This window comes from Saccopteryx leptura, chromosome 2, assembly GCF_036850995.1.
Source record: "Saccopteryx leptura isolate mSacLep1 chromosome 2, mSacLep1_pri_phased_curated, whole genome shotgun sequence".
Lineage (NCBI taxonomy): Eukaryota > Metazoa > Chordata > Mammalia > Chiroptera > Emballonuridae > Saccopteryx > Saccopteryx leptura.
The window spans coordinates 240366743-240387632 of NC_089504.1; the positions used below are offsets into that span (position 1 = coordinate 240366743).

General features: G+C 49.6%; 1 protein-coding gene across 1 annotated transcript; it reads left to right on the forward strand.

Moving 5' to 3' along the window:
• Positions 1-365: 365 nt before the first annotated feature.
• On the forward strand, positions 366-16263 carry HRK (harakiri, BCL2 interacting protein). The gene is made up of 2 exons (XM_066370822.1): positions 366-796; positions 15020-16263. Exon 1 carries the CDS (start codon positions 465-467, stop codon positions 738-740), a length of 276 nt encoding a protein of 91 aa, XP_066226919.1. The 5' UTR covers positions 366-464; the 3' UTR covers positions 741-796; positions 15020-16263.
• The last annotated feature ends 4627 nt before the right edge of the window (positions 16264-20890 follow it).

The window sequence follows — 20890 nt, forward strand, 5'->3', positions numbered from 1 at the left end:
TTCAGGAAAAAAAAAACAAAAAACAAAAAGGAAGGCTAAAACCTTTGCTGGCGCTCCACGCCTCCGCGGGGGTCCCCCGCGACCCTCCTAGCTCAGGACCTTGGCGGCGGGGCGCCCTGTGGCTTCCTAGCACGCCGAGCTCCCCGGCTCCCAAACTACACACCCCTTTGCTGCCGGCGCTGCTAGGGTTAAAAGTTACCTCTCGGTTTCTTCTGCCTGCAGCCCCCCTCCCTCCCGGGGCCGGATGATGTAACCCCCCTCCTCAGCCCTCCCCGCCCCCCTCCACCATGTGACACTTTAATTAATAATAGCGCCGTCAGCACAACAAACGCACAACACCAGGAGAAACTTGGTGTCCAGGGGAGGCCCCCGGCGGCTGGAGCGCGGCGGAGACAGGCGCAGAGGCCGGAGGGAAAGGAGGCGAGGGGCGGCCCGAGCGCGGGGAGGGAACAAGGCGAGCGGTCATGTGCCCGTGCCCCCTGCACCGCGGCCGCGGCCCCCCAGCCGTGTGCGCCTGCAGCGCGGGCCGCCTAGGTCTGCGCTCGTCCGCGGCGCAGCTCACGGCCGCCCGGCTCAAGGCGCTCGGCGACGAGCTGCACCAGCGCACCATGTGGCGGCGCCGCGCGCGGAGCCGGAGGGCACCGGCTCCCGGCGCGCTCCCCACCTACTGGCCCTGGCTGTGCGCGGCCGCGCAGGTGGCGGCGCTGGCGGCCTGGCTGCTCGGCAGGCGGAACTTGTAGGAACGCGGGGCTTCTTGGTGGGGCCGGAGCCGAGACCCAGCCGGAGCGAGCAACAGGTACGCGAGTCAGCCAGCGAGTCCCCGGGCGCGGCAGCTGGGGACTGGAGACGCTGGGCTGGCCTGGGAACTAGAGAACAAGTTTGGCTTTCTTCCCTTCCCATCTCCTTCTTTCTCGGCTCCCTTCTCTCACAAGGATCTTCTTGTCCCTCCTGTCCAGTCCCCATCTCTTCTTCCAAGTGTCAGGCCTACCGTTTCTCTCCCCTTCTCCCTGAATCCTTAAGCGCATCTTGCCACTCCCCCCAGCAGGGTAGCTTTGGGAGGACTTCAGCCTCCATAATCCCCACCAGCCCCTCAAATAAACACAATACAAGTTAAAAAAAAAAAAAAAAAGTATGCTTGCTGTGACAACGTAGTTACAAGCCACGCCAGATAATTATAATCAATCGCTGTTTCAAGACAAGTTCCCCATCCTCTTCCAAGCCGCCTGGCGGTCTTAAGTCGCCACCGTCTCCATCATTTCCACTCCAAACCCGGTTCTCCTTAAGTGTCACTTCTCCAGTTTCTGTTCCCCATTCTCCTGCGCCTGGAGCGCATCTCGCTTCTTCTCCCTACCCCCTCCAGGTTTCTGGCTGGCTCTCTTTCTCCCCAAGGCCCGCGCACTTTGCAATTTTCCTTCGCTTTGGCAACTTCTTCGCTCCTTCCCCAAAGAGGTGTCCCGTTTAAGGAGCGTGGCTCATTCTTCACCAGGCGGTTGGAGCTGAACCGGAGGAGATGCCCCCGAAGTGGGCTGGGATCTGAGGCTCTTAGGGAAACTCCATAAGGAAGCCTTAATGAAACAGCATTTATTGAGCTCCTTGTGGGTGCTGGGCCCAGTTTAGGAAGAGAGCTTGCAAAAGGTTAGGCACTGTTCGGTGGTGGGGGTGGGGAATGAGTGTGGAGCGCTTAGTGTGTTTGGTCCTAGTCGGAAAGAGGTACTGACCATCTACTATGCGCTAGGCCTTTGAGGCCGGGGAATTACTGAGTACGAGCTGTGCGCCTGGCACTGCGTTAGGCGTTTTGGGGGAGAGGGGGACAAACGAGTAAGGAACGTCTTTTTAGACTCTGGAACAGAAAAATCAGCTGTAGAGAGTGGGGTGGAGAGAATCAGGCCGAGCCCACCATAGGTGGGTCTAACGCCGGAATGTAAAGGTCGAAGATGAGAAAGCCAGGAACACCAGGATGCCTCGGCCCATGAATGCCGCCTGCTCGGGTCCTGGCCGAGCCCCGCCACGCGCCGACACCCTGGGAAGCTGGCGCGGCACCCGAAGTCGAGGCCCAAGCGTCTGTGCCTGCGGGAAGAGGCGGCAGCCGGAGCGTGGGGGGTGGCAGCGCCCGGGGAACTGCGGGGGTGCGCGGGGTGTGAGCCGGGAGCGCGGGTGACAGATGTCGCGTGGGCCGGCGCAGCCCGGGCGCTGGCGAAGAGAGTTGCGCGCTTTGGGGCGCTCCCTGCCGGGTTCCCAGAGGTCCTATCCGCTATTCCCCCTCTGGGAAGAGGGGCTCCCTCGGCCGGCAGCGGCCAGGCTGGGGCTACCAAATCCCAGGAGCGGGAACATTTTGCACCCGACTCAGGGGACAAAATAAAGGGAGTCAAGAGAGAGACCCAAAGTCCAAAGTGTGAAATTGGGAAAAGGCAGGTGGGGGTGGGGTGGGTAATAAACGGGTGGCAAGACCGAGAAAGAATGGAAGGTCGGGGAAGCTGCAGAAAAAGCCTGTCTGGAGAACAAGTTGCAAGGTAATGGGAAAGGGGGTTGGAAGAAGAGATAGGAAGCCAGAGTAATCCACTAGAAATGGGGAGCAGAGCTAGTGCACGGCTTCGTCCTGTCTTGGGGTCCAGGTGAGTTTTGGGAAGACACTCCTTTCCTAGGACACGGTGGTGCGAGATGCTAAGCACCCCACCCAGGAGGCGGGAAACGCCAGGCGAGAGCCCCCACAGCGTGCGCGCACCGGGGCTGGGGGTGCCCCCAGGCCCCAAGGAGGAGGCTGCGGGCCGGGAGGTGGCCCAGCCCAGGCGCAGGGTAGGACCCCTGCAGCAGGTGAAGGGGGCGGAGAAGAGTTTCGCTGGTGCTTTGTCGGCAGATAATTGTCGCTGTTGAGTTTATTTCCCCCTCTTCACTCTGCTCTGCCCAAGAGTTGGCTGCGTCTTGCCTCCAGGCCACCCCTTACCACGCCCATGGGTCTCCTTCCGCCTGCTGCGCCCTGCCTGGGAGTTCCCTGCAGACGCGTCCTCCAGGGTTCTCCTGCCTCTCGCGCGGCCCCTTACTCCCTCGGGACACCGGTAGGTTTGTGTATCACCCCATTGGGGCGCTCCATCCCAGGGTTCGCCATTCTCCAGCTTCCAGCCTGGGCCCCTAACCTAGGGACCGGAGTTCTCTTCTCACCGCTCGCCTCCTGCAGCTCAGGCTTTATTATGCTTTGCGCTTAATTGGGGGAACCCATCTTTCCCACCCTCCGGTAAGTTAGGAGGAAGTGGAAGTCAATACACAGGACAAAGACCGTTTGCTGAGTCCGCTGTGAGGACCTCTCCACTTTTCGTACACCACAGGAGACATGGGAATGCTCATAGGGTACTTGAGGAGTTTCAGGGAGGTCTGAGTCAGCCGGATAAGGCAGGCAAGTCTTGTCTTACGCACAAAGGGTGACCTTAGCTGTATGCCAGACAATAGTTTCAACAGTCGTGTTTTGAGCCACAGCTGTGAGCTAGCAATACTGTGAGCTAGCAATACTTTTCTCAGAAGTCATTTAAACACACACACACACACACACACACACACACACACACACACACACCCTGAGACTCAGTTTTCCTGCCTGTAAAATAGGGACAGTCATCGTATGTAAAGCATAGATATTGTCAGGAGTGTATCATGAATTAACACACACAGAAAGGTCGAGAACAGTGCCTGGAGCACGAAAGAAGGGAATATAAATGTGAGCTGTTAGGATTATGATTGTGCATTTAATAGTTTTCTTTCCCAAAGTAGACAACATTTTACCATAGTCATTCCTGGCAACGCCACACCATTCCTACTTGTCCTTTCGGAGAATTTAGGGTCAGGAGGGCCGGGATAAGACACCAGTTAAGATGGGTTTAGGGATCAGATGGAATGGGATTTAAGTCCCACCCCAGGAACTTGCTGGCAGTGTGACCTTGGGGTAAGCTCCATGACCTCTCTGAGCCTTTATCTGTAAATTAGAGCTGTACTCCAGGGTTGTTGGGAGGATGGTAGTAGAGCATTCACTTAAAGTGCCTAGTGCAGTGCCTGACACTTAGTTCACTCAAAAGAGGATGCTATGAAGTAGCTACTGCCATTCTGATTGTTTTGTGGGGGAAACTGAGGCAGAGAGCATCCACCTGAGTCATAAAAATCAAAGGCAAAGTCAGAAATGGAACTGGCGTTTCTGTCTTTGAGGACCTTCAGCCCTCGCCCCCCTCAGATGATTTGGGGGAGCAGGGGATGAGGAGATACTAGGCAGCAAGCAGAGGGGGTGGGGAGCCGGGAATTCCTGCACTAGAGAGATTCCCTTTCTTTGAGAGCCTGGGGGAGGCCAGGAGGAGGATGGGTGTGATTTAACCAGTCTGTGCTCTAAGATACAGGAGAGAGGGAACAAAAGATGCTTTATGGTGAGTGCTGGCCGGCAGAGGTGTGGGAGGGAGGGGGAAGTGTGCCTTGGGAAGGGGCAGGGAGGGAGAAAGTGGAGTCAAAGAATCTGCCTGGAAGAGAAGGCCACGGGTGGGCAGAATCTTGATTTGGGATTGAGGAAAAGAGGGGAAAAGTAGATTTTGCAGGCCCAAGAGGCGACAACGATGGGGGTTCTGGGGCAAGGAAGGCAACGGGCCAGCAGGAGCGTGCTTTAATGAATTCATGACAGCCAGGCCTGCCAGCCAGACTTGCTAACGGGAGCTTGGCAGGTACTTTGGAGATTAAGTGGTTAAACCTGTAGGTGCATCCTTCAGGCTTCTCCCCCATCTGGCTGCACCCTGCCTGCATTACTTTTAGAGCTGCACCCTGCCTGCAGTTCTTCTAGAGCTTGAAAGCCCAGGCGAGGCGAGGAGAGGGGAAAGGAGAGGAGGGGAGAGAAAGGAAAGAAAAGAACGGAGTAGCAGGAGACAGCTGTTGGGCAGGAACCCCTGGGAAGGGGCCAGATGTGCAGCCTTCCTGCCACATGGTCCCTGTCTAGAGTCACCCGCTTGCCTAGTGAGAGGCCAGAGCACAAGTGACTGAGCTGTGGATGTAAAAGCAACCACACCCGGGGAAAATTAAATACACCGCCAGATGTAGGCTGGGTGGGTCTGGCAACTGCACCTCTGGTTTTTTGAAAAGTCAGCTTTTCAGACCTACATTGGAGGTAGGGGAGAGTGGATTGGGGGCTTCTGTTTCCCCTCCGGCATCACCATATGTGATGATAGGATCGTCCCACAGTGTCCCTAGCTCCCTGACCCCCCCCCCATGACTTGCTTGTCACGTAGTAGGTGCACAATATGCAGTGAATACATGAATCAGTCAGAAACTATGCAAGACAGGTATTATTGTTTCCCAAATTCAGCTCCTTTCACGTAATTTACCTAGTAATTATTGAATGCCTGCTATGTGCAAGGGCACTGTGGACACAGGAAGGAGCAAGACACAGAAGCCCCTACTCTCATGTAGCCTATATTTTAGTGGGAAGAAAACCAAATGATTGTTTTGGTTACTACTGCCAATGTAACCAATGACTCCAAAACCTAATGACGTAAAACACTCAATTATGCTCATTATGTATGATTATGCCCATATATTCTATGGGGTAGGAGTTCAGACAGGCATCACCCCTGTGACTTGTCTCTGCTCTAGGCTGGCTGGACTAGAATCATGGAGGTGGAGAGGGATCTTCATTTATAGATCTGGCTCTTGGTGCTAGCTAAGATTGCCAATCAGAGCACCTACACTCAGCTTCCTCTTGTGGCTTGGGCTTCCCCACAGCGTGGCAGCCTCATGGTTGTTGAATTCTGACATGACGACTCAGAGCTTCAAAAGCAAACATTTGAGGGAGTGTGGGGTGGGGGCTGGGGGGGGGCAGGTGGAAGCTGTTTGACCTTTTCTGACCCAGCTTCAGAAGTCATTTTAGCTACAAAAAAAGTTACAAGACTGCTCCTATTCAAGGAGAGTGGAATTAGATGCTACTCCATCATGGAGTGGCAAGGTTCTAAAACAGCATGTGGGCAGGAGATACTGTGGCTATCTTTGGATTATGCAGTCTACCACAGAGATCATTTCAGAAAGTGCCACGGGCTCTGAAAGTAATACACAAAGGTAATGTAATAGGGAGAGTCCAGGGGACTCCCTACCTGCAGTGGTTAGGGGTGGTCACTTTGAGGAAGAACCAGGGCATTGGTGACCTGGATGACGAGAAGGAACCAGCCATGTGAAGACCTGCAAGAAAGGTGTTATGAGAAGAGAGATTAGCACATCCAGTGGCCTGGAGATGAGACCTTGCATGGTAGGTTTGAGGAAGAAAAAAATGAGCAGTGTGGCTAATGCTATATGAACTTGGGGTGGAAGATATCTGAGGGATAGTCAGGGGCTAGATCAGGCCGTGGTAAGGAGGTGGAGTTCTAAGTGCAATGGGAAGAAGGGACTGGGGGGAAAACCAAGTTCAGAGAGGATTTCATAAGTATTGGCATTGATACATGCCTACAGCACATGACAAGAGAAGAAGCAGATGAGATGCAGGAAAGGGGGCTACAACATCCTATCCTCATGATTTGCAAACATGAATTGAGCACCAGCTCAGAGCTAGACACCAGGATGCAAGGACACAGAACCAATCACAGCCCCTGGCTTTAGATGTTCCTAGACTTCAGGAACAGAAGGCCTCTCAGTGGAAGTGAACTTGTTTACCTCTAGCCAGGGTCCGAGAGGTCCTGGTCCCTGTACTGATGCCCAACCCTCATTGCACTCGGAATATTGTGGATCCTGGCTGGGCTTCCGCTGCCTAAGAAATTTTGCCTTTCAACCCAGTAATTGTCCTCTCTCTCTCCTTCCTGCCCTAAACAGTTGCCTCTGCTATTCCGTAGGGGGCTTCTGCCTTAGCCCACCTCACTGAGATGCGTTCTCTTATTACTGTTGGATACCCAGGGAAAGAGAAACTTCCTTTACCCTCCTGTGGAGAGAAAATTGGAGCCCCCACAGGGAGCTGTCATCATTGAATCTTTGTTCCATAGGCCACAGATTTGGGCAAGATGGTATTAAATTGCTTTGGGAAACTTTATGTAATGTTCCTTAAAAACAAAACAAAACAAAAAACGCCTTTTTTTTATTACAAAAATTTTTTTGCAAGTTCATTATCAAATATTTGGGAAATGCCAAATAAAAGAAAAATTTTAGTTGATTGTTTTGATCTCACTACCTGTTGTTAATATTTTGATCGATTTCTTCCCATTCTAAAAAACGCACTGATAGGTACTTTAACAAATGGAATCACTCTAGATATAGTCTCTGAAACCTAACCCTTTTATTCTATCCTATTTCTTTCCGCCTTGTATCTTTTCCCACACGCTTCTGAGAGGCTGCTTCATGTTTTGTCATTGGGCTGTGCCATCCTTTTGACTCCTGGCCTGCTCTTGTTGGACATCTAGGTTGTTTCCAACATGACGGAGGACAGCCGCATGTACAACTCTGGTTGCGTCCCAGATGGTTTTCTTAATAATGCCCACAAGTGGAATTTTGATAGCAAAGCCTGTATAAACATTCCTTTACCATAAAGGTTATCTAAAGAGTATCATAGTCTTGTACTAAAGGTCCAGAAGGGCTTTCTGGACACACATGGTCCTTTGTTCCCATTTCTCATTCATGTCGCTGGCCTCCGTGTAGAAGAATATGGCTATCAGTTTGGTGACAGTTGGGCTGTCACCATCTTCAGCGAAATCTGTGTTGAGCTTTTGTGGAAGGTTCTTTGTGGGTGGAATCTCTAGCCATTGTTGGAGTGCGTGTGAGTACAGATGACTCCTTGAATGCCCTTCCCAACTTCAACGAAAGGCTCCAAGTCACAGCAGTGTCACTAGGGTCTGGAGAGCATCTCTGCCTGCCAGGCATGTACCACGTTCATCTGATATTCTTGGATCTTGTCCTTAATAAATACTGTAATACGCTAACACACTGATGACAGGGGAACTGAGACAAAGTGGCTTTGGAGGGGAGTGTCTTCAGAGAGTGGGAATGTGCCCAGGTCAATGGGACAGATTCGAGAATCGACACCATTTGCAAAGACAGCCCCGATTGAAAATGTTTCAGCCTGCTGGCACACTGTGGGGCCTAATTCTTGATTCAGATATACTTACTATTGATCTTATTCACCCCGATATTATGCTGAGGCAGGATAGCTGGGTGGAAAGTGACATGAACTTTGGCATCAGGCTGATTTTTGAATTAGGTCCCGAATGGCCATTTACCAGCTGGGTCCCCTTAGGCCTGTGCCTTTATTTTGTGAGCAGCATGAGGTACATCACATGATGTTCAGAAAATAGGAAATGACAGTGTTGTTTTATTTGGTATACAATTCAGTCTGTGGGCCCATAGTCATAGTATGGTAGGAACTGATAAGGGACTTTTCTGTGCATTTTGCATAAAGCAGTTGGTACTTCTGCCTGTCTCACTCGGTGGCTTGCCAACAGCCTGCTTAAGCCACTGTACCAGGGCTGGGCGGACATCTAGCGTAAGACTTTCCAACCTGGGTGACACTGGTGTCCAGGTCCCATAAGGGTGTCAATCATGTCTATTTTGCCCATTACTGTATTCTAGTACTGGCATGGAGACCAGCACAGTGCGGGCTTCACAAATGAATGAATGAATGAATTTGGGGAGATCTCAGGGAATTTGGGGACCCCCCAGATATGACACATCAAATTGGCTGATTTCATACTCCTCTGTTCCTGCCACTTGAGAGAGAGAAACCATGACTTTGATCTGTTTCTTAAAAGACCTATGCCTCAAAAGCTCACCGTTCTAGACACATAGCCAGAACTACCCAGGACTTTAGAGACCATCTAACCCAGTTCGCTCACCTTACAGATGGGAAACCAGAGGTAGCACAGAGATAGCTACCCATACACAGAGTGTCTGAGTGTGTGGGCAAGGGTTGAAACCTGGTGGCCTCCCAACTGAATCTGACCTGCACTTGAATTTTGTCCCACCAACACTTAAAAATAACTATATACACAAAGCATTGATAACTGCTCACTGATAACACCAACTATTATTCATGAGAGTATTGATAATTACTCAGTGAGAGTATTGATAACTATTGATGATAATATTGATAACTATACACTGATGGAACTGATAACTTCATAATAGCATTGATAACGATTCACTGCTGGCATGGAGAACCATTGAGGTAGCAGGAGGCTGGGCAGAGGAGAGCCAGTACTTCTTCCAGGACCTGCCAGATGTCCCCTCCTCTCTTTCACACCCAAACCAGCCTTCTGCTTGTTCAGCCCGCTCCCCACAGTCTTTTCAGACCGGGCTTCCTAATTGGACAGCATGAGCGACATGATGGAAATGTTAGCAATGACACAGACCAGAGCAACCTTCTTCCCTCTAGGAAAATTCTCCTTGCAGAGTGTTGTCCCTGGGAGTCTTAGACACCAGGACCGACCACTGGTGCCACCTGAACTCCATAGGCAGAATCAGCCCATTGAAACCAAAGATGGAGGCATGGGGAAGTTGCCACCTTTAGTCATGTGCGCACTTACTCAATCTCACTCCACGTGTTGGATTGAGTGCCTACGATGTGCGGGCATTATGTTGGGCTCCAGGGACACAGTGATGGGGTGGGGAGAGACGTGGTATCTGTGATGCTCAGAAAATAATCTGGGAGGGCTAGGGGTGGGAGGAAGAGGGGCTTTCCTTTTATTTCTATATCTTCTATTGTTTGAATTTATAAGTTATCACTTGTGCAAATAGCAAGAGCAAAAAAAGTATTAAATTTTTTTTTTTTTTTGTATTTTTCTGAAGCTGGAAACAGGGAGGCAGTCAGACAGACTCCCATATGCGCCCAACCAAGATCCACCCGCACGCCCACCAGGAGGCGATGCTCTGCCCATCCGAGGAGTAGCTCTGTCGCAACCAGAGCCACTCTAGCGCCTGGGGCAGAGGCCAAGGAGCCATCCCCAGCGCCCGGGCCATCTTTTGCTCCAATGGAGCCTCGGCTGCAGGAGGGGAAGAGAGAGACAGAGAGGAAGGAGAGGGGGAGGGGTGGAGAAGCAGATGGGCGCTTCTCCTATGTGCCCTGGCCAGGAATTGAACCCGGGACTCCTGCACGCCAAGCCGATGCTCTACCACTGAGCCAACCGGCCAGGGCCGTATTACAATTTTTTTCCATTGATTTGAGAGGGGGAGAAGAGAGAGAGGGAGAGGGAGAGAGGGAGAGAGAGAAGGATCAACTTGTTCCACTTAGTCATTCCATTTTTTAGTTGTGTACTCATTGGTTGTTTCCCATATGTGCCCTCACTGGGGATTGAACCCATGACCTTGGTGCGTTGGGATGACACTTTATCCATTCACTGAGCCACCCAGCCATGGCCCAAAATTATTTTTTAAAAAAAATAATTGTGGCTTCATAGGAGGGAATGCAAGTCCTAACTTTTCTCAGGTAGAGGGGAAAGGATTGAGCCTCCTGCACCTCGTGCGACAGCGGGGTTCACAGATGGCCATGTTCCTGCTCCAGTGCCGGGGACTGCAGCCTGGGGACTGAAAGCCCTGGAATGTGGGACTTCACTCACCATTTCTCCTTCTCCACACCCCCACCCCTGGCCTGCCTGCTCCCTCCATACTGTGGTGAAAAGTGGGAATTGGGACGCTTTTTAAAGGGCTTTCATGAATCTCCTCAGTCATGAGCTGTGGCTGTGAGTCAGCATTGGAGAGGGTTTGTTATGAGCCAAGTTTAAGGGAAAACATCCCAGGGGCAGGACAGCAGTTCCTAGGTGGCGGCGGACTTAATGTTTAGAAAATAGTTTAAAATTGTAAATTATTACTTGCTCCTTGGGAAGAACTCCCCCCCCCAAAAAAAAACCCCAAAAACGAATAATGCAGACATAAAGTATGGAAAGTAAAGCTTTCTCTACTCCCCTGGCATAACTTAGCCTAGAGCAGGGGTAGTCAGCCTTTTTATACCTACCGCCCACTTTTGTATCTCTGTTAGTAGTAAAATTTTCTAACCGCCCACTGGTTCCACAGTAATGGTGATTTATAAAGTAGGGAAGTAACTTTACTTTCTAACATTTATAAAGCAGAGTTACAGCAAGTTAAAGCATATAATAATAATTACTTACCAAGTACATTATGTCGGATTTTCGCTAAGTTTGGCAGAATACATCTTTATAAAATAACTTACTATAGTTAAATCTATCTTATTATTTATACTTTGGTTGCTCCGCTACCGCCCACCATGAAAGCTGGAACGCCCACTAGTGGGCAGTAGGGACCAGGTTGACTACCACTGGTCTAGAGCAGTGATCCCCAACCTTTCTTGGGCCACGGACCGGTTTAATGTCAGAAAATATTTTCACGGACCAGCCTTTAGGGTGGAATGGATAAATGTATCATGTGACCGAGACAAGCGTCAAGAGTGAGTCTTAGACAGATGTAACAGAGGGAATATGGTCATTTTTTAAAAATAAAACATCGTTCAGACTTAAATATAAATAAAACGGAAATAATGTAAGTTATTTACTCTTTCTCTGCAGACTGGTACCAAATGGCCCGCGGACCGGTACCAGTCCACGGCCCGAAGGTTGGGGACCACTGGTCTAGAGTATATAATAATAATAAATGCAGATTTATTATGCACTGGATTCTCAGGTGCCCACATACGTTAACACCTTTAGTCCTCACATCAACACAATGAGATTTGCTATTAGTTTCTCGCTTTTTCCATGAGGGAAAACTGAGGCCCAGAGAGCTTAAGTAATTGGCCAAAAGTCACACAGCCTTTTATTTGTCTGAATCAAGAGTCCAACTCAGGTGTCAGGCTCCAAAGTCTGTGCTTTTAACCATTACAGTATTCTGCTTCTCTTTCATACCTTTTAATAGGGAGATAGACACACACACACATGCACACATATTAGTGGAAAAATGATCTGGCATTGTGCTATTTGGCCATTTGCTCTTTTCAGTTAAGACCCATAGCCAACTTTCTGTCTCAGCATTTTTAGACCTGCCTCTTTCTAATATGCATGTAGCGTAATTTGTTAATCCAGCCTCCTATTGATGGACACGTGGGTTGTTTCCGAACTGTTGCTATTACAAATAAAATTGGAGACATCCTTGAGCACATTTATGTGACTACTTCTGTGAGCTAGATTCCTAGCTGAGGGCATCCAATGTAAGATCCCCCCAAAAATGTGCTGAGGTCCACTTCTGTGTGTGGCACATTGTGACATATTGTCTACTGGGGTGCTTTTTATTTTATTTTTTATTGATTGATTTTAGAGAGGGAGAGAAGAAGGGAGAGATAGATAGATTGATAGATCAATTTGTTCCACTTGTTATGTATTCATTGGTTGATTCTTGTATGTGTCCTCACCGGGGATCAAATCTGCAACCTTGGTGTATTGGGGACGATGCTCTAACCAAATGAGCTACAGGGCAAGGGCCAGAGTGGTGTGCTCTCGATGTTCATATTTCACTGTGGACACCAACCTATAACCAACACGTAACTGGACGTGGGAGCTCATTCAGTTAGCAGCTCTGGGAACCCTTAGAGAGATTCATAGGCTCAGTGACTCCTACAGACAGGAAAAGTGAAAATCCATTGCTGGTCCTACCTAGTTCTGCAAGAAAATGCCATTGCTTTTGTGAATGAAGCGGGTCACAGCTTTAAAAATACCATTTCTCAAACAAAACAAAACACCACATTTCTCTCTCACCTCTCCTGACGCCATTGCTATTATCCCTTCATCATATACATTCATTCAGCTCAGGTAACGACACCACCTGAAGGTTCAAAGTTGCTGACTTGGACCTTTGTGACCATCAGCTAATGCAGATAGTGAGGTCCTGTGTTGCTAATGCAGATGGCGGGATCTGTGTTTATGACTCACCTCTTCTGTGCAGTTACAGGTATTGGTTGAGGTCCAAGTAAAAGGCAGAGAGCATCCCCAAACCGAGTAATTGGAGAAGAATGTACCAATGTGAGGGCAGGGGTTGGGAAACCAACGACGGATAATGCAGTACTTACCGCTGGGTTGGCAACAGCCCTGACCTGAAGGGGTAAGATGAGGAAATAGGTCCCCGAGCCTGGAGAGGGCTGAGGAGCTGGACTAAAGAGCCCCCTGGCAGGCACTGATCTTGCTACCCCATTACTGCCGGCTGTCAACTAGACCTGGCAGGGAGCCAGAGGCCACCGGGAGCCTGCTGGTGTGGTTCATACAGGTCAATATCCCGAACTCCTTCCAGTTTGGAGGACGTACAGTGATCTCTCTCCCACGCTCTCTTCTAAACCACTTGGCTTGCATCGCTCACGTGGCAGTTCTTATTCCACCTGCTTTAAAGTAATGCGTGAAATGTTCTTTTATCTCTTCTGTTAATGTGCAGCTCCTGCTAACGCTCCAACCTTGTCTCTCCTCTTCCTCCTCTCTCCTCTTCCTCTTCTGATATAATTCACCCACCATAAAATCCACCCTTTTAAAGTACACAAGTCAAGGTATTTTGTTATATTCACAGAGCTGTACAACCATTCCCTACAATCAGTTTTAGAGCATTTTTGTTTCCCCACCAGAAGCCCTGTACTCATTGGCAGTCACTCCCCAATTCTTCCCATTTCCACTAGCTCTGGCCAACCATTTATCTCCTTTCTGTCACTAAAGATGTATCTCATCTGGACATTTCATTTAAATGGAATCATACAATATTTGTCCTTCGGTGTGTGGCTTCTTTTTTGTAGCATCAGGTCTTCAAGGTTCACCCATATTGTAGCAGGTGTTGGTAGTCTGTTCCTTTTTCATGGCTTAATAATATTCCAGTGTACAGACACATCCCATTCTATTCATCCATTCATTAGTTGATGCACATATAGGTTGTTTTTGGCAATTATGGATTATGTTCCCATGTACATTTGTGTACAAGTTTTTGTGGGGGACACATTTTCAATTCTTTTGCAAATATCTGTGCCATTTTTTTCTGCCCTGTCTGGAGTGCCTCATCCTAGCTTGGCTAATTCCTTGGTTTCCTTTGGTACTCAGCAGGGGTCTGCCTTTTTCCCTAAGCAGCGTTCCCTGACTCCGCCTCTCCCTCACAAGCTCCCTCTCCTCTGGGTGCCTATAGCCCATGCTTACCCAGATTGCATGCTCTTCTCATGCACACAACACTGCCATTATCAATGTCTCCCCATCTCCCTCCGCCAGCCTCTGAGCCCCTCAAGGGCAAAACTATGTCACTGGATCTGTAACACTTGGTATGGTGCTGGGGCTGTTTGGCAATGAATGAATGAATGGATGGCTGAATGAATGAATGAATGAATGAGAGCAGAGACTGACCTACAAGTCTGCCTTGACTATGGGTCTATGACATGAATAGATGATCTGGAGAAGCAGAAAGTCAGCGTGACAATGCAGTATCCCTTTTAATCCCAGACGATGACTGTGTCAACATTTAGGTCTGGAAGTGAGGGATGGGGTGGGTGCACACATGCATGTTGAAGGAAGGCTGCTGTGTGGATAGAGTTTGGCAGGGGGAGCATTAAGACTAGCTTTGGCCTGACCAGGTGGTGGCGCAGTGAGTGGATAGAGCATCGGACTGGGATGTGGAGGACCCAGGTTCGAGACCCCGAGGTTGCCACCTTGAGCACAGGCTCATCTGGTTTGAGCAAAGCTCACCAGCTTGGACCCAAGCAAGCTGGCTCAAGCAAGGGGTTACTAGGTCTGCTGAAGGCCCGCGGTTAAGGCACATATGAGAAAGCAATCAATGAACAACTAAGGTGTCACAACGAAAAACTGATGATTGATGCTTCTCATGTCTCTCCATTCCTGTCTGTCTGTCCCTATCTATCCCTCTCTCTGACTCTCTCTCTGTCTGTAAAAAAGAAATAAAGACTAGTTTTGGGGGAACCTTTCCTCCAAACACAGAGCTTTGTATCTAACAGCTGTCATCCCTCCCCCTCCTCCTCCCGATATCCAGGCTGTGCAGAAGCCCAAGGCACTGACGTCATCCCCAGTGGCTGTCGGCACGTGCCTACTGACCGAAATACAAATCTCTATTTCTGCAGGTTGGTGAAAACCCTGTGTCCTTGGAGAAAGCTGGTTCCCGTTGTCCTGAGGGGGAGCCCAGAGCTTGAAAGGCTGCAGTTGGCACTTCGAGAAGGAAGTGGAGGATAAAGACAGAGCCTGGAGACTAGAGCATCGCGGAATGGGACTGGGGGAGCCCTTTGGAGATCCAGCTGCAGAAAGCAGACACCCCAATGCTATTTACATACAGCTCTCTGTCTATATATATACAAAAAGAAAATATGAATATTGCTACTCAGTGCATGCCTTGTCGAGGACGTGGTTCCCTCCCTTCTCTGCACCTTCCAATGTGAACTTGACTCTTTCATGTCTGGGGCACCGGAAGAGATGCTTGCTGTGTGTACCGAGAAAAATTGCCAAGACTGGTGGGAATTATTAGCCTCAGAGCCAACCAACCGCCTGGGGAGGGATGCTGGTGGAGTCAGAGGTGAAGCAGCAAAAGGCAAACTAGAAAGAAAAAAAAGGGGGGGTGGGCTCAGGCCCTTTTGTAGGGGCAATCTGGGGTACCTGCATCTCCAAGTCGAGGCAGGTCCTAGCCTCTCTCTCTATCCCGAAGATAGATAACTAGTCTCACTGTCCCATCAAGACAAATGGGATTGTTTTTTCTTCCTGCCAACCTGGTGTCTCTGGTGCTTCCCTTAAATTCTGCTGGTGCTAAGAGTGTTCCCGCTGGTGCTGCCTTGGTATTTTGTTTCCAGACCCGCGAGGCCAGGGGACAGGAGAGATTTCCTTTTGCTGTTTTGGATTCCTTTTTTTTTTTTTTTTTTCCTCTGAAGGGATGAGGGGAAAGTCTCTTCTCTTTCTCTTTGTGGGGATGACTATTTAGAGGTGTGTTGGAACAAACCTGGAGGTCCGGGAGGATAGGAGGGAGGGGACGGCGTGGAGTGGCCTGCTGGTCACGAGGTGGAACGCTGACCTCATGTATGACTTGTCTGCTGTCCCCTCCACCCCTGAAAAAGGATCCTGGGAGTTCAGCTCACAGGCCTCCTCCACTCCCCAAGGGGTTTTTATGGATTCAAGAGCCAAGAAATGGCTACTTTCTGGGCAAGGGTAATTTATAAGCAAGGTACGTTGGGGGAGCGCACGGGTCATTTAAATGAAATGCACTAGCATCTCACTGACTGACAGAGGGTCTAATTGCACCCCCCCCCCCAATGAGCTCCTATGTTCAGAGGTTTCTAGAAGGGCTAAAAAAAAAAAAAAGATGTGTGCTGGACTGAGACTTGGCTGCAAAGACTCTTCAGGGAACAATGATTAATTTTTTTGCTTTCATTTTAAAAAAATCCAACAAAAACAGGTATTATTCCTCTGTGCAGGGGATCACACTGCCGATTTCAAAGCAGAGATGGTGAGGGGCCAGGCTGCAGGTTGAGTCATTCTAGGAGGCTGGATTTGCGGGTCATCACCCGGTACCGGTACTGACAGACGGGCGGGGTGGGGGGGTGTGGGGGTCCGCTGGGCTGGTTAGCAGACAAGCTTCCTGTTCTAAGAAGCCGGCAGAGGCATCAGCCTGTCTTTCAAGTTGACATGGGGCTGAATGGGAATCATTCCTCGTAGGCTTTGCTGAAAATTACCAGGTCTTTGACAATGTAGGACCTTTTAGTGCTGCTGCAAGCTGGGAGCTGTCTTTCTTTTAAAAAATAAAATAAATAAATAAAAATCCATGCCTGATGTTTTGCTAAATAATCCTTGAGGAAAAAATGCAATGCAAATTGCTGAAGGTGAGGGCAGCTTCCACCCCGACCCCCAGATGTGTGTTTTCTTTCACCATGAGCCCTCCCCACGGTTATGCTTACAGGGTGAGTGTGTAGTACGTAGGCATGGTAGGCATGGTCTGGGGAGAGCAGCGGGAAGAAGGACCCCACCAAGTCTCCAGCTCAGAGAAGGCAAATTAATTAGGATGATAGGAAATACAACCTCTGCTTTTCTTTAGCCCGAGTCAAGCTCACCCCTTTTGGGGGGAGAGGTTTTCCATTATTATAGTCGTATGCGATCACAGTTCTCTGCTGCTTACAGGCTGCACCAGAGTGGGGACACGCTGACCACCCAGACACAGGGGAAAGGTCAGAGAACCCCCTTTTTCAACCCTGACCTGTGTACTAGCTTATGACATTTCCGCTGCAGGATCCACACCCTGAATGCCGGGTTGGCCTTTGGGGCAATTCTGATTCCAATGAAGCCACATCGCTGAGATACCTGGGTGCCCATGACCTTCTGGTGGAGCTTTGCAGTCAAGTTCCCCTTGTACATCCTCTCTTGTATTATTAGAAACCGTGTATTTATCTAATCCTGGTTGTTTTTTTCCTTGCACATCATTAATTTGAGTGCACTTCTCTCGACCGCCCCGATTTTTGACAAGGGGTTGTTTTTAATGTTTGTTTTTATATGAGATTTGACTTCTTGATGGACATTTGTATTAGTAAATTGAAGCATGATATATATATATATATGTATATATTGTCTCCACTGTCTCTCCTGTTGCATTACTTGGATTGCATGAGATAGTGGGGTGGTGTTTTTTTTTTTCCTAAAAAAATATTTCCACAGTGTGTAAAGCGCTGGCATCATCCCCCCCCCCCTTTTCTCTGGCTGCCAAGGAGCCATTGATTTTGATTAGTTTCACTGCAGAGCATCTGTGAAGAGAAAGGGAGGGAAGGAGGTTTTGAAATAAATTTTAAAAAAGACCTCATATCGGGTTTCAGCAGACAGCAGTGTGTGTGTGTGTGTGTGTGTGTGTCCAGGCAAAGCAGAGGGAGGCCTGTGAGATCATTGTTTAGGTAGCTTGCTGCATGATGAGGTGAGGTGCAAACAGAAGGGCCTTCTCCTTCCTGATGCTGACTCTCAGAGGGTGGGGAGGGCCAGGAGCCATGAGGATTGCAACCTCTTGGGACTTCACTGTTCCAAGGTAGATCCATTCCCCTCTGGAAGCTTCTTTCTCCTACCCCATCCTCCTCTATCCACTAAGATCTCTTCCCCCCCTTTCAAAGGTGGGATTCCATTTCATACTCCGTCTGGCCACAGATGTAGCTCGAAGGAACAGGTTTCTTTGGGGGAGCCCAGTTGCCTCTTTTGGCTGCTGTCCATGGTCCTGGACCATGAGTGTCTCGGTGAACCCAATTCGTGTTTTTAGCCTCTTTCCTTGGGACACTGGAGACTTCCTTTCCACTTCCAGTGGTTTCATTTTAAAATTCTTTCCCATGTTGATGGCACATGGTGATTGAAAGAACACTGTCATAGAACAATGGGGCTGTGACTTTGACTTTACAATGTACGTATCTGATCTCATGAACTCCTAGCTCTATTTTACTATGTTTCTGACTGTGACAAGATATCACTTGCCCCTGCTGTGGAATCGGGGGAGTCCTCCTCTGATCCTACACAAGCATCTTTTGGGGATACTGGTTTGCCATTTTGGACTTTCTGAGTGTCCACCTGGTATTTAGAAGCTGCAGTGACCAGAACTTGGACTTGTATGTTGATATCAATTCCTCTTCTGAATGTTCCAGTAAGTCCCCCTGGGCCAATTAGAGGCTCAGAAGCTTTGGAAGGTGAAGGGGCACAGGTTAGATACCCTGGTCTAGCCTCATGGGAGCTGATAGAAAGAAGAAATTGATGTCAAAGTGTCCTTTTAAAGCTTAAACCGAAAATTTTTTTGAAATGTTTAATTCGCTCCTTCCACACCTATTTATCGAGCACCTACAATGTGCCAGGTTGTCGAATCCCATCTGGGATGAGACTTACGAATCGTGGAGGGGCAGCCCTGCTTGGAACAAATGATGTTAAATGTCCTTTCCCAGTCTGGTTTCACAGTTTTTTTAACAGATTTGTCGGGTCATCACTGTGACCCCAAGCCTCGCTGGCAGATTGTTCTGTAGTATTCGCATGTACTGAGCGCCACACTATCACGAAGGTAATTAACAAGCCTGCGATTCTCAGCTCAGCTCCAGCACCAAGACGCTGGCGCTGGCCGCTTCTCATGGCAACGAGACAAGAGCTACCATTTGTGGGCTCCCTGCTCCTGAGCACCCTGCTGAGTGCTTTCCACATTTCCCACTTGGTTCTTCCTCACCCCACTCTGGAAGACAGTACTGCTATCATTCCCATTTTACAGTTGAGGAAACTGAGGCTCAGAGAGGTTACATAAAGAAGAGTCAAGTGTCTGAGTCAGGATTTGGACTCAGGTCAGCATGACCTCCCCCCCACCCCCCAAGCCCATGAGCTTGGCTGTGTGTTACAGCTGGCTTCCTTCCAGAGCTGGTCCCACGGCATTGCCAGTTCAAGGGCAAGCCCAAGCCCAAGGCAGGTGGCCAGCCGGGAGCAGGGGAGCCTGACTTAGATCTATTGTAAGTAGTGTTGTGTTTGGGGACCCTGCAGGGCAAGCTGGATGGTTCAGCTGGGGTGTCACCTGTTTGTCCCCTGCCCTTTGTGTTTCTTGTTTCTATAAGGCCCTTAGGAGGAGCATATGACTTTGCAAACAGGGCCTGTTTGACTTACTTCCTAGGACATGGGAAGCTTTTCTTACCTCCTTCTTGTCCCCTCCCGCACCCGATCCTTCCAAGGTCTTTTGCACTACAAGCGCCCAGGAGCCTGTGTGTGTGGTGGGGATGGCTGAGGGGTGCTTGGAACCTCGGTGAGGCCTCTGGCTCAGCTGGTGAGGCGGCAAGCATGGGGACATTCTGTTCTGGGTTCTGACCTTGCTGGTTCGTTTGCTCTTTTGTAAGAGGAATTTCATACCTTGGAGACGCTTTGTACATATTTGTAATGACTTTATTAAAAAACTGGTTGTGTACTTCCAGCTAAAGGCCTTTGTGTCTTCATTTCCTTGTGGAAGGTTGGTCGTCAAAGACTATGTGAAGATCTGGCTGCACACCCCAACCTTCCCAGGGGCAGAAGGAGGTTCACACACTCGCCTCCCTTCTCTGTCTCATACTCCTGAGAAACTCCCAAGGGGAGTGTCAAACCGTACCTGTGGGCTGGGCCACAAGTTGGGGAAACTTGCTCAATGGTTCAAGTTCAAGCACAAAACTATCACTTGTATATGTCATGTACAATAGATAAAGTAACAAGCCTGCACATTGATACCTCCAACTATGGGCAAGTGGGCCACTCTGTTGGGGTACCGCACCTGCATTTACCTGGTCCGAGTGACATGTGCCAGGAGACCAAGCTGTACTTTCTTCCTACCAATAGTGGTTTGAGGACAAGTTGCTCTTCTAGATAAAAGACCCTCTCTTTTCCTTTAGGGGTCCACCCATCCCCTACTCTCAGTCCATGTGACTTAGAGTCATTGGTGCCATCCTCCCAGCCACCTCTGTCCCCCCCTCCTGGGCTCAACACCCCACCCAGGCCTGGCCAGCGCTCTGAGTCCCAAAGGCAAAAATGCTTGGTTTGAGGACAAACTCATGGTCAACCTCAGACTCCTGCTGGAGCTCTGGGGCAGCGAAGTTCTCTGCGGGGTCTGGGAAGCTGGCAGGGCACAAGAGGTCACCTCACGGCCACATGGGATCCCACACCTGAAAACCACACTGTCTCAGAGAAAAACAGAACCGAGGGCGGGAAGACATAAATATCATCCCCCGAACCTCTGAAACTGGCTGTACCTGAAGCTCAGACTGCTACAGGGACCACATAAAAGTCCTCTTATGTAAGCCATATTTGAAATGGTTTTCAAGTAATCGCAACCAAAAAGTTCTGCCTGATGTATTTTTTTTTCTTCTGTATTTTTCTGAAGCCGGAAACAGGGAGAGACAGACAGACTCTCGCATGCGCCCAACCGGGATCCACCTGGCACTCCCACCAGGGGGCGATGCTCTGCCCCTCCGGGGTGTCGCTCTGTTGAGACCAGAGCCACT

Excerpts from the sequence above, each read along its gene's own strand:
- HRK (XM_066370822.1), top strand. The coding sequence starts at position 465 with ATGTGCCCGTGCCCCCTGCACCGCGGCCGCGGCCCCCCAGCCGTGTGC.